Source organism: Onychomys torridus, chromosome 8, assembly GCF_903995425.1.
Source record: "Onychomys torridus chromosome 8, mOncTor1.1, whole genome shotgun sequence".
Classification (NCBI taxonomy): Eukaryota; Metazoa; Chordata; class Mammalia; order Rodentia; family Cricetidae; genus Onychomys; species Onychomys torridus.
This window is the reverse complement of record NC_050450.1, coordinates 8,319,087-8,331,989: the sequence shown is the minus strand read 5'-3', so window position 1 is coordinate 8,331,989 and position 12,903 is coordinate 8,319,087. Positions and strand designations below refer to the sequence as shown.

At 43.1% G+C, this 12,903-nt stretch overlaps 1 protein-coding gene across 1 annotated transcript in view; it reads right to left on the bottom strand.

Moving 5' to 3' along the window:
• Cpped1 (calcineurin like phosphoesterase domain containing 1) overlaps nt 1-6,478 on the bottom strand; it is a 114,140-nt gene extending 107,662 nt beyond the window's left edge. Inside the window, exon 1 of the mRNA XM_036196197.1 lies at nt 6,277-6,478. Coding sequence (XP_036052090.1) covers nt 6,277-6,346 — 70 coding nt within the window. The 5' untranslated portion in view covers nt 6,347-6,478. The remainder of the gene's footprint in view (nt 1-6,276) is intronic.
• Nucleotides 6,479-12,903: the final 6,425 nt, after the last annotated feature.

The following is a 12,903-nucleotide window of genomic DNA, read 5'->3' as shown; positions in this document are numbered from 1 at the left end:
AATACAAGTGCTTGGCCTAACCTAAAAAAAAAATGTGCATTTATGGTCTACATGAAAATGAAATGTTGAAAGCCACAGTATATTCTTTCTGTTTTAAACTGTTAAATCTATGAAGATTCCACTGTGGATGGAAAAGAAAGTAACAATGGGAGCTTGCTAATAATTAGACCCTTCCTCTATATCACAAGACAAATCACCTGGAAACTGTCCAAGGGGCTGGAAGTGTAGCCCAGTGGTTGAGTCCTTGCCTAATGTGCTTCAGGAGTGGGTTCCATACTCACCCCTGTAAACTAATTTCCTTAACTTACATTATTATTATGGGGGGCACCCATGTGCCACAGCACACCTATGGAGGTGAAAGGATAATTTGGGGGAGTCTGTTCTTGCCTTGCACCTTATTTCTGAGGCAGGCTCTCTTGTGTTTTCTGTGCTGCATACTCCAGGATACCTGCCCTGCAAGCTGCATGGTCTGCAATGCTCCTGTCTCTGTCATGTCTTGCTGGAGGAGTACTGGGGTTACAGACATGTATTATATCCAGTTTTCTCTGTCGGTTCCAGGTATCAAACTCCAGTCATCTGGCTTTTATGGTAAATGCTTTTACCCAGTAAGCCAGCTCACTGGCCCTCTAAGAACTTAAAACAAAAAACTTGCCAAAATATAAGAACTGTTACCATAAAATATATTAAATATTAGATTAAATCTTCATTATCTGCAACTTGGGCAAAGAAGGTGTGACATGATAAATGAAAAAGCAGATCAACTGGATTCCATCATGAATGCAAAGCTCATCTGAAAACAATTCACAGGGTGGAAGAAGGTGCTTATGCATCATACATTCAGTAAGGAGGGGTCTGGTCCAGAAACAAGAATTCTTTGGGTTCAATTATAAAAAGACAACATATTTTAAAATGGTTAATGATCTAAGTAAATATTTCTTCTGAGATCTACCAGTGGCCACTGAGCACACAAAAAGGTATTTAATACCATCAGTGTGGTGGTCAATCGACTTCATTTGATTTAATGAATTACCATGGGATTACACCTCTGGTTCTGTCTTTGAGGGTGTTTCCAGAAAGGTTTAACTGATGAGAGAAGGTCAGTCCTAAATGTGGGTGACACCCTTCAGTGGACTGGAGTCCCAGAATTCACAAAGAGGAGGGAGATGGGCACAAGCATCCATCTTCCATCTCTGCTTCCTGAATGTGGGTGCAATATAAGAAGCTCTCACACTCCTGCTGCCACAGCTGAGATCCCTTATGGCACCACACCTCCAATTATGAGCCAAAAAATAAACCTTCTTCCTTGACTTGCTTTGGCTAGGTATTTTGTCCAGCAATGAGAAAGGTAACTAATATAATCAGTCACTAAGAAAATACAAACCAACACCACAATGAGAACCCACCCGTGCTAACATCAAACAGACAGCACGTGCTGCAAGAAAGTAGAGAAACCCAACCCCACAGACACTGCTGGAAAGAAGGTAAAATGGTGTAGGTGTTTTGGCAAACAGACTGGCAGACTTTCAAAAAAACATTAAGTCTAGCTCCTGCATGACCCAGAAATTCCAAACCTACATATCTGCTGAAAAGAAACAAAAATATATGAAGACTTGTATGTTGCTGTTCACAGTAGCTACTCATTTTTTAAAATGCCTTAATGAATATCCATCAATATAAAAAACCCAAATGCTTGTCAATAAAGTGGACACACAAATTTGGTTATTCACACAATTAAATGTAATGCAGTAAAAAGGGACAAAATACTAACTACTTGCTACAATGTGGATGAACTTCTAAAACATTCTGTGGTGAAGCCAACCAGAAAAGGCCACATACAATTCCAATCACAGGAAAGGTCCAAATAAGACACGTCTGTACAGGAATTAAGTAGCTATGTGTGAAGTGTGGCAAGTGGAAACACAGACGAAGATGAGCACAATGCTGCTTTCAACTACTGCATGTCTGTATCACTCTGTAAATCTATTGAAAACACACTGTAAGCTCAATATGAATGGAAGTTTTGATAAATAAGTTCACAATAAAGTTTTTAAAAATAAAAATGCACCCTGGTAATTCCAGCACTGGGGAGACTGAGGCAAGAGGCTCATTAGTTCCAGACCAGCTTGGCTAGAGCCTATCCCAAATAAACAAACCAAATAATACAGTTAGAAACCAGTTTTTTGAAAAGTGTGATCTTTTTAAACATGTAAATGTGCACTGATCACTGGATCCCTTGGCTGGTTATTACACTGAGGAAAAGAGAAAGGACTGACGTTCCTTTAGTCACAGGAACTTCCTTCAGCAAATTAAATTAGTTCAGTTATTTGATCGAAGCAAAACAAAGCAAAGATGTCTTGTGAGCAGACAGCTCTCGGGGCAGCGAGCTCTGAGAACTCCAGCATCAGGCCAGGTAGCATGTAAGTAACAGAAAGCGGATGTGAAGACTAGGAAGAAATTTAACTGGCTACAGTGTAGTCAGGCCAACAGTCACTGAGTTCCAGCTCACCTGGTTAATAGCTTATAGCTCAGTTATCACCACAGGGCCTTCCACAACCGACCCAAGTCCAGCTACTGTGACTAAATTCTGTATTGATTTGGGCTGTTGGGCCAAATCCGTCCACTCCCACAGCTTTTATTGAACAGAACGGTCTTCAAATAAGAAAGAACTAATTTGTCCTAAATGAAAAGGCACAATTGGAGCTCCCACTTCATCTTCTGCCCAGTTACAACTGTTTAAATCTGATTATTTCTACTGAGAATCCACTTATTCTCTCCAGTGAGAGGATTTACAGGAAGGACCAAGAAATGTTCAAAATTAAGTCAGTTCCTACAAGGCAGCTGCAGAGAGGCAAAATGTCCAGGAAAACAATCTTTTATTTATTATTGTTTAAACTACAGTCCTTTAAAAATTACTATTTTTTTATTCTTTTATTTCTGTGCATACCTATGGGTTTACCTGTGTGAGTGTATACTACATGTATCTGGGTGCCTGTGGAATCTAGAAGAGGGTGTTAGAGCCCCTTGATGGAGTTACGGGTGGTTGTAAGCCACCTAACCTAGGTGCTGAGAATTAAGGCCAGGTCCTCTAGCAGAGTGGTTAGTGTTCTTAAGTGCTGAGCCATCTCCCCAGCCCCCCAAACAATCTTTTAAAGGAAGCTACCCAAGAAGGTGGAAATTTCTGATGGGGGATGGGATGTCAGGAAAAATAAACTTAGTACCTCAGAAAAAATTACATAAGTTTTATTACATCTTATTATTTATTTTGTGAGGGTATGGTTACAACTACATGCCACATGCCACAGCACATACCTGGATGTTAGAGGACAACCTATGGGAGTTGGTCTTCTACTACCATGTGGGCTCAGAATCAAACTCAGATTGTCAGACTTGGCGGCAAACACCTTTACCCTCTGAGCCATCTTGCTGACCCTTAAATATAATTTTTAAAAGCAACTTTGTCCTGATTTCTCCCTTTCAGAATTCCTTCAACAGATGCAGTAAACCTCTAAGAAGACAGTTACATGCAGATAAAGTCCTAATTAGGATATGTCAAAGAACTATAATTATCAATTTGCCTAATTAAAATGAATAGCTGAACGAGGCTTAGGAACATGAACTTTCTCAGGTAAGAAATTTACATTTTATTTCTTATAAACCCCATCAGCAAAGCCTAGCAGATTATGTTAACAGGATGGTTGAAACTGAGACTCACTTACCCAACTCCTGGAGAAACAGAAGTACTGTCACTCGGGGATGTCACCTCTGGTAGGGGATGGTATTTTCATTTCATTTGGGAGAGATAGCTAACTGGGGACTGTGAGCACAGTGTAAAGGAGGGACATGGCTTGAGTTAACTGAACTCCTCAGATGGTTGTATGAGATCTGTCTCTACAGATTAACTGGACAGCCCTGGGAGCACCTGTGAGTAGACAGCTCAGCTTATACTCACATACATTCTGTGGCACCAGACACCATATACCTTCCTGCCTAAGCCTTCCTGCCAGGCTTAGGTACCAATACTGGCTGCTGGTTTTTTCCAGAATTTCTGGCTATTTCTGCTTTTGGATCTTTGATGTATGCTACATTCATCTGAAGAGTAAACACACAGCACAGACAACACACAGGCACTACCCACTGTAGTACACTGTCCCCCTTCACAATAATGCCTCCAAATCTTAAAGCAATGAATCCCATCCCTACTTCCCTAAATGTTCAGAATTCCAGATGATATCTCAAACCCACTCTCTGATGCCAATCAATGCCCCCACCCCTTCACTCCCACCCCAGTCATCAAGCATGGCCAAGTACTTACAATCCTGACTCCTCCCACTGCAGTGGCTACTGGGTGCCAGGGATTACTGTCGGGTGCCACAGCTCTGTGCCTAGATTTGGAGCCTGGGAATTTGTCATCCCTTCTTTTTCTATTCCCCACAACTTACTAGAGAGTGTAAATGAAACATGATAAGTGTTTCTCAGACTTCAGCAGGAGACTTTCCTGTCTGCTGAAGGGAACGTGGATGGTACAACCCTCTGGAAGGTAACACCCAGTAAATCTGGGAGTAATTACACCCTAGAACCACACCCTTGCTCCCAAAGAAATCCTATGTGTCTACAGAAGGCTTACTATGACAATGTTAACAAGAATGAAAAGCAAATAACCAAATGGTCATTGTACCTCTCAGGACCAAGGAAGAAACAGTTAACATACTAAAATTAGGAAAATTCCTGGGTCATCTTCAAAGGGATTATTTGAGATGGTTGAATGTAAAGAAACTATGAGGGATAGTTTAGCAGCCAAAGATAAAGCCACTATCACTCAGATGCCTCAATCTGGAAAAGGAGTCCGAGAAAACAGATTGCTGAGAGAAGCAGGGCCTTCAGGGGAGGAATACAGCCCGCAAATGGGAACCCTAGAAGGACACCAAGTGCAGGAATAAGTGTGCTGGTGTTCTGTTTTCCCTTCGCCCTGATCTCCTGTGGGAGCTCCCCCTTGGCGGGTCTCTTCCTTGCCCAGCTCTCAAGCCTTTCTAAGGAATAGGGCCAAGAGTTCATTGCTGCATGTCCATAGAAGTCACTCTCCGTGGGAAAAAGAAAATTGGAGACAGAAAGAGAGAAGAAAGATACCAAGTTGGAGAAGACTCAGCATATCAATGCAATATTGCCCAGAATGCATTTCAAAAACATATAGGGAAAAAAGAAACAAACAAAAACCAAGACACATTAAAAATTGTAGAAAATGGCACCATAGCAAATGGTATTTTACCCCTGTCAACCACAAGTGGATTTTTGGCCATGCACTAGTGCAGAATCTTGAATTGTAAAGAGGGAAAAGAACCAAAGACCTAGGAAAGAACTGGAGGATTGATGTACTTTGGCTAGGTAGCCAGAGGTAAGACTGGGGAAATGAACTTGAAAATAGGATGTGAAGGCTGAGAAGAGCCAGGCTTTCCAGTCCCACTAGGGACCGTGAGAGCAGGTGCCAAGGCCCTCCAGGGTTTGGAACCAGCCTGATTCTTTTTCAGAGCAGTTCAGTCAAATTAGAGGCAGGAGAACGAGGCAAGAAAGTATTGCAAGAGTCAAGAAGGGAGACCTTTCCTGTGGTTCTAAGCTAAGTGCCTGAGAGGGATCAACCCCAAAGACCCAAACAAAACAGAGGGGTACAGGAACAATTCGCGTTCCCTGAGTAGCTCAAGGCCTAGCACCTGTGTTCCACCGTGGGTTACAGAAATATTCTTAATATGTTCTGAATGTGCTCCCTTTGAGGCTAAGACCAAGATCCAAGGATGTTACCAGGACCCAGACAGCCTTCTCTCTCTACTGTTATAATAAACAGCCTCAATTGTGGGGTATAAAACACAATCTTACAAGTCACAACTTCTGACACACACACCCCCGCGCTTGTCAGGTGCCTCTCATAAGCTCGCCTCCCATAACCACAGGGTCCAGTTCTACGGACCAGGAAGTCGAAAGATAGGTCCCACGGCAGAGCCAAGGCAGTTATTCACATTCACATCTCTGCTATCTCCACCCTATTTCCGTTTCTGATTTTTTTTTTGTTTGTTTTGTTTTGTTTTTTTGCTTGCAAGGTCAGGGCAAGGCCAGGGAAGAACCCAGCAACCTGAGGAAGGTGCAACGCCTACAGAGGTCCCCTCGTCCCGTGTATGCAACCGGCGAAGCGGTCCGGCTGGAAGTGTGCCCCATGACCGGAAAGTTCCCCGCGCAGAAGGTTCCGCAGCTCTGAAGTGCCCCCTTCCCTGGCAAAGAGCTAAGCAGTACCTGGGGAAAACGCGTCCAGGGTCCTGCCCCGGGCTCTGTGGAAAACATCCCCCGCCTCCGCAGATGACATGGCGAACGACTTTCTGGTCTTGCCTCGGCACGTTCTGTGGGAGGAGGGAGCGACTCCACACCGCCCGGCAGCCCCGCCGGAACAGTTTCTGGAACCTGCTCTCAGCTCCCAGAGGGACGGGCGGGGCGGGGCCGCTCGGGTGCGGCTAGTGCTGCCTGGGAAGGACAAGGGACATGCCGCCCTTCTGGGATCGACCAGTGTGCCTGGTCAGGGTCCCACTTGCACAGGAGCAGACTTGGTGATGATGTGTTGAGACCTGGAGTTGCCATATTTAACAGGTATAGGGGCCGCTTCGTAATTTGGAATTTCAAATTGAAAACAAGAATAGCAAAAAAGGTTTAGTATAAGTATATCTCATACAATAATCGGGAGATACTTACATTTAAAAAAAAATTGTTTATCTAAAATTCCATTTCAATTTGATGCCCTAGCTTTTAAGTTGCAACCCTTCCAAGCTGCCCACCATAATCTCGGGGGCTTTAAGGCATCTTGACTGCCTGGACATTTACCACGGTAATATGTCACTTTTCTTTTGCTGTGCAGCGGGCATTGCCCTAAACACTGTATGTTTAGCTCAATACCTCACTGGCTTCATTTGACAGATGGGGAAATTGACGCTCAGAGAATTTACTACTCTTGAAAATTAAGAGCTGCAGGTGAGCAAGGCAAGCTGGAATCTGTCCTGCTCAAAACATCACACAGGACCACAGCCCTCATACTTGCTACCAATTCAGATTTCAAGGCTGAAATGTTGAATTCAGATCTCCAAGAAGAGGATGCTTTGATCAAGCTCTACAGAAGTATTCTTAGGGTTTGCCAAGTTTGTGAAATTCTCTTCTCAACAAGTGGCCTACACCTGGAATGTTTTGTGGTTAGTGGAGCCAGGATAACTGTCCCATGACCTTGAATAGAGTCAGATATAGGTCATAGTGATTCAGGACAGAAATGAGCTCATGTCTCCATACTTGGGTTCATCCTAATACTACCACTTACTGTAGGTATGACCTTCAAAATTACTCTGCATCTCAGCTTCTCTACCTATAACATGAGAACAATAACTAGGGTGATAGCAGTGGTTCTCAACCTTCCTAATGCTACAGCCCCTTAACACAGTTCCTTGTGTTGAAGTGACCCCTAACCATAAAATTATTTTGTTGCTACTTCATAACTGTAATTTTGCTACTGTTATGATTGTAATGTAAATATCTGATATGCAGATGCTCTTAGGTGACCCCTGTGAAAGAATCGTTTGACCCCTAAAGGGTTGCGACTCACAGGTTGAGAACCACTAGGTTATAGGGTTGGTGAGAAACTTAGATGATGGTATGATTGAACATAAGATGTCTCTCTTAGGCTCTGTTAACTCCACTGGTTGAGAATAAGACCACTACCAAAATTTAAAGCCAAATCTGAAATGAGCTTTAATTAAATACTGATCAGGATGGGCTCTGGCCAGATCCATCTCTGGGTTCTCAGGAAATAGCCACGGAGTCATGTTTTTGCATGTTCACTGCATTTCCCATCAGGTCCAGTCAGAGGCACACATACATCCTAACATAGTTTCTGCTCAGGTACCTCCTGCCCACTGTGATCAGGCACATCCGATGCAGATCGGTCAAACACACACAGGACAAACAGAACAGACAAACACTGCAAACAGAACTCAACCTGCAAGGTAAATTTTTCCTGTTTTGGTCTCCCATTTACTTAGAAAGTGTATTGTTCTTGTTCCTGTTTTGGTCTCACAGCCCATGCTGGACAGTTCACCCCAGCCAGTGACAGTATTTTTGGAGGTTCAGAAGATGGCACCAGGTTGGAGAAACAAGTTCCTTGGAAAGTGTGTCTTAGAGATAATCTTGTTCCTAAATACTTCCTGCTGCAGTCTACTTCTCATCCATTGTAAGGTGAGAACATCCTCTGCCATGTACTCCCACCTTCGCCTTCTGCCCATGTGCATGGCCCAAGCATCTGAACCATCTGAAACAGTGTACTCACACAAGTCCTTCCTCCAATAAGTTTTTTCCGTCATATCAATGAGCAAAGTAACAAGTAGCAATGCATTTGTATGTCCAAGTGCTTAACATAATAGCTCTAATGGCAAGTAGTGAGTAACTGAGGTATGTTAGCCATGGTTATTACTGCTAATTATTATACCTCTGTTGCCCACATACAACCTGGACTTAAGGAGGTATCTGAGGAAATGTACAAAGTGGAAGTGAGTGACAGTCAAGCCCTAATTTTCTCGAGTGGTCCAGCCCCAGCCTTGTTTTCGGGCAGTAATTTTTGCAGCCACAGGTCTCTCAGTTCATTAAACATGTAAATACAGTTCTTCCTTTGCACAGCACATCTGAGTGGGGCCGTTGAAAAAGGGGAACTGTTACCCGGGAAGGATTGGGAGGAAGGGACAGATTTTAGAAGAGTGGAAGTCATGGGCTGAAATGCTATTCCACCCCATGATCATCTTTATAAGGAAATCGAATAAGCAATCTGTTCAACTGTCTTAAACAATAGGCCATCCCATCTTTCTCAAGAAAGCAGCATTCAGATCTTTTCAGGAGAATGGAGTTTCCTGACCTCAGCATGTAGTTAGGTAACAGTGACACCAGCTCTTCCTCAGGGGTTCCTATGTCTGGAGCCAATGGAAACATGCCACCTACTCAGCTTGTTTGTGTAGCAATTTCTTCCAAATTGAAAACATTACATCCTAAAGGGTAGCTCCTGTCCTGGGCTGTGTGAGTGCCTCCCTCCATGAAGCAAGAAGAACAATTGTCTTCATTCACACTCCAGAGTATGAGGCAGCTGAGCTTTCAACACTCTCTACGTTTTGTAGACCATTTGTCTCCTCCTTGCAACTGGGCTATGAGTAGTCACCTGCCACAGCACACCCTTTTGATCTACCTCCCTCCATTGTTTCTTGGTTGCCTCAGCTGTGAGCCAGTTGGTGGCCTGTGAGCCACCTTCGCTTCTTCCTTCCTCCCTTTCTTCCTTCCTTCCTGCCTTCCTTCCTTCCCCCTCCCTCCCTCCCTCCCTCTCTCTCTTTCGTCCTTCCTTCTTTCCTTCCTTCCTTTCGTTCTTTCTTTCTTCCTTCCTATTTTCTTTCTTTCCTTCTATCTCTCTCTTTCTTTTTTTCTTTTTTCTTTCTTTCTTTCTTTTTTTTTTTTGAGATAGGGTTTCTCTGTGTAACCCTGGCTGTCCTGGAACTCACTCTGTAGACCAGGCTGGCCCCAAACTCACAGAGATCCACCTGCCTCTGCCTTCTGAGTGCTGGGATTAAAGGTGTGTGCCATTATGCCTGGGTACTCTGGATATTTCTGAATTGATGATTTTGAATGAGTTTGTATTTACCTATGGACTTTGCAGTTTTACTTTCCATAGTGTGGTAGGCATTGTATTAGTTACTGTCTTAGTCAGTGTTCTGTTGCTGTGAAGAGACACATGACCACAGCAACTCTTAAAGGAAAACATTTAATTGGGGCTGGCTTACCGTTCAGAGGTTCAGTCCATTGTCATCATGGCAAGAAGCATGGAGGCATGCAGCAAGCATGGTGCTGGAGAAGGAGCTGAGAGTTCCATGTCTGGACCTGCAGACAGCAGAAAAAGAGAAAGACATTGGGCCTGACTGGAGCTTTCGAAATCCCAAAGCCCACCTCTATTGACACACTTCCTCCAACAGGGCCACACTTCCTCCAACAGGATCACACCTCCTAATCCCTGTCAAATAGTTCCACTCCCTGCTGACCAAGCATTCAAATACAGGAGCCTGTGGGGGGCGTTATTCGAACCCTTACAGTTACCTTTCTCCTTGCTGTGGGTGCGACAGTTTGTATGAGTAATGTCTCCTGTAAATCTCAGGTGTTTGACTACTTGGTCCCCAATTGATGGCACTGTTTGGGAAGCTTAGGAGACAGGGCCTTGTTGAAGGATGTATGTCACTGGAGATGGCCTTTGAGAGTTTAACGGCTTGCACCATTCTGAATCTGCTCTGCTTCCTGCTTGCCAATCTAGATGTGAGCTCACAGCTGTTGCTGCCACTGTGCCTGCTGCCATGATGTCCCTCTGGAACTGTAAGCCCAGAAAAAACAAAACAAAACAAAACAAAACAAAAAATCCAAAAAACCAAAAAAACAAAAACCTTCCTTGTATAAGCTGCTTTCTGGATATGATGTCTTATCACAGCAACAGAAAAGTGACTAATACACCAGCAAGAAGCAATTCAAGCTAAAAAAAAAATGTTTATTTTGACTCACAGTGTGAGGCAGGGAAAGTGTGGTGGCAGGAATGTGAGGCAGCTGGTCACATGGCATCTGTGGTGAGGAAGCAGAGGCAGCTGGTCACATGGCATCTGTGGTGAGGAAGCAGAGGGAGATGGATGGCAGTGCTTTGCTCACTGGTTCCTTTTTATTCAGTCTTAAGATTTTAGCTCATGGATGATGATATTCAATATTTAGTCTAGGTCTGGCTTCTTGATTCAGTTCACCTACTTGAGAACCCCTCACAGGCCTGCACTGAGGCTCTATTCTAGATCCTGTCAAGTTGACAGTCAGTATTAACCATCACAGACCTCAGTCAGTCAGTCAGAGGGCTAGATAGAGAAGAGACTGACCTCTTTCCAAGCAAGAGGAATTCAGCCCTGCAGACAGCCTTTGAACTTAGAGTGAGAATCAGTACTCTTCCCAGAGTCTTAAGTGCTCATCTTGGAGTCATCAGCCTGCCGGACCACAGGTAGCTTCCGTAATCACATGAGCAAATTCCTTCAAACAAGCGCACTTATAGATAACATGCTATTGGTTTCTCTCCCTTTCAGTACAGACTATATGAGATTTTTCTTCTAAAAATGCTGAAATCCCACAGTTGGGGGCATAGTTCATGTTGGTTTCATCTGGAATGAAGAATAATATCTCACAGAAAGTTGAAAGAGCAGTGTGTCTCTTTTGTTCTATGAGTAGACATACCTTTCACCTTTACTCAGTACTGCCTTACACAGGACATGGTTGGAGAATTGACAGAGGGAAGCCCAGAAATAGCACAGGGTTTTCACTTGTGCAAATTTGGTCTCTGCCATGTATGTGTATGTACATGTGTATATTCCTGTCTGTGTACATGTGCATGGATATGTACGCCATATGAACGGTGGCCAGTGGGCAACAACTGAGTTGTTCCTCGGGTGCTGTCCTACTCTTTCTCTTTTTGTTTCATTTTGTTGTTGTTGTTTGTTTTGTTTTTAAGCCAGGATTTCTCACAGGTCCAGAGCTCACTAAGTAGGCTATGCTATGTGGCCAGTGAACCCTGGGGATTTACTTGTCTTTGTTTCTCCTTTTCTGGGATTACAAGCACATAGCACTAGGGCAGCATTTTTTTTTTTTTTTTAATGTCCAAGTTGGGATGGAATTCAGGTTCTCATGCTTGTAAAGCAATTCATTAAGCCATTTACCCAACCTCAATCTGTTTTCTGGTTTTGTTTGTTTGTTTTGGTATGTGTGTGTTTCAAGGGAAAAGCAAATAGCTTGTTTTTTCGAACTAGAAATGCCATGTACGCTTGAAAACAGCAGCCACAACAACAAAAAATGAGGATTCTTTGTTTTGTTTGGCTTTGCAGTTTGGAAATAGGATCTCTGTATGAAGCACAGGCTGGCCTTCCATCCTCCTGTCTTCTCCAGAATGCCAAGATTACATGCATATGCCACCATGCCTGGCTTACTTTTAATTTATCATTTCAGTGATAATGCTAATGGGTTGATAGTAATAACACTCCTCTTCTCATTAGATATGTTTTTGGAGACTTCCAAATTAGACCTGTATTCCTCAGCAGTAATGTGAACTCATGTCCTTGCTCCCTTTAGGAATCTCTAGAACCCTCTTTAGTGAGTTATTAGCTTACCTGTTTCTCTGTTACTAGAAATAAAACTATTTTGAGTGTCATAATATATAATTTTTATAAGTTATCTACTAAGATATTCATATACATTTTCTCCTTTAATTACCAAAACAAAATAAAATGTCACTTCTTTTTAAAGTTGAGCCCACAGAACCTGAGGTAATTTGCGCAGAGTCACCCATCATTTCCCAAGATGGCAGAACTCAGATCCCTCTTCCTGTTTCTTGCACTTTGGTTTCAATTTCACACCACTGCCCTTTAGAACTCTTCTATGCTGACCTTCTTTCTTACCTATGTTTTGACTGTAGAGTTTCTTAAGTCTGTTTCTTTTGAAAGGCTCTCACTATGTTGCCCACATTGACTTAGAACTTCTAAGTTCAATCGATCCTACTGTCTCCACCTTCCAAGCTTTAGGACTATATATCACCCACATCCAACTTGAGTTTCTTAATACTCATCTTTGTGAATGTGTGTCCATTTGACATCATCATTTAATTATCTACCAATAGCTGGCTTATCTCTAAGGTGCTGAGTAATAGAACCTGAAGTTGTGATCACTTGACAGTGTTTATTCTATTTGCTGTAAATACTATGGACTGAGGCAAAGTCATTAATCCCACTGAATTCTGTTTATCTTGCCTGTAAAATGGGACTTCTCATGTTTAACCACAGAGCTGCTTGG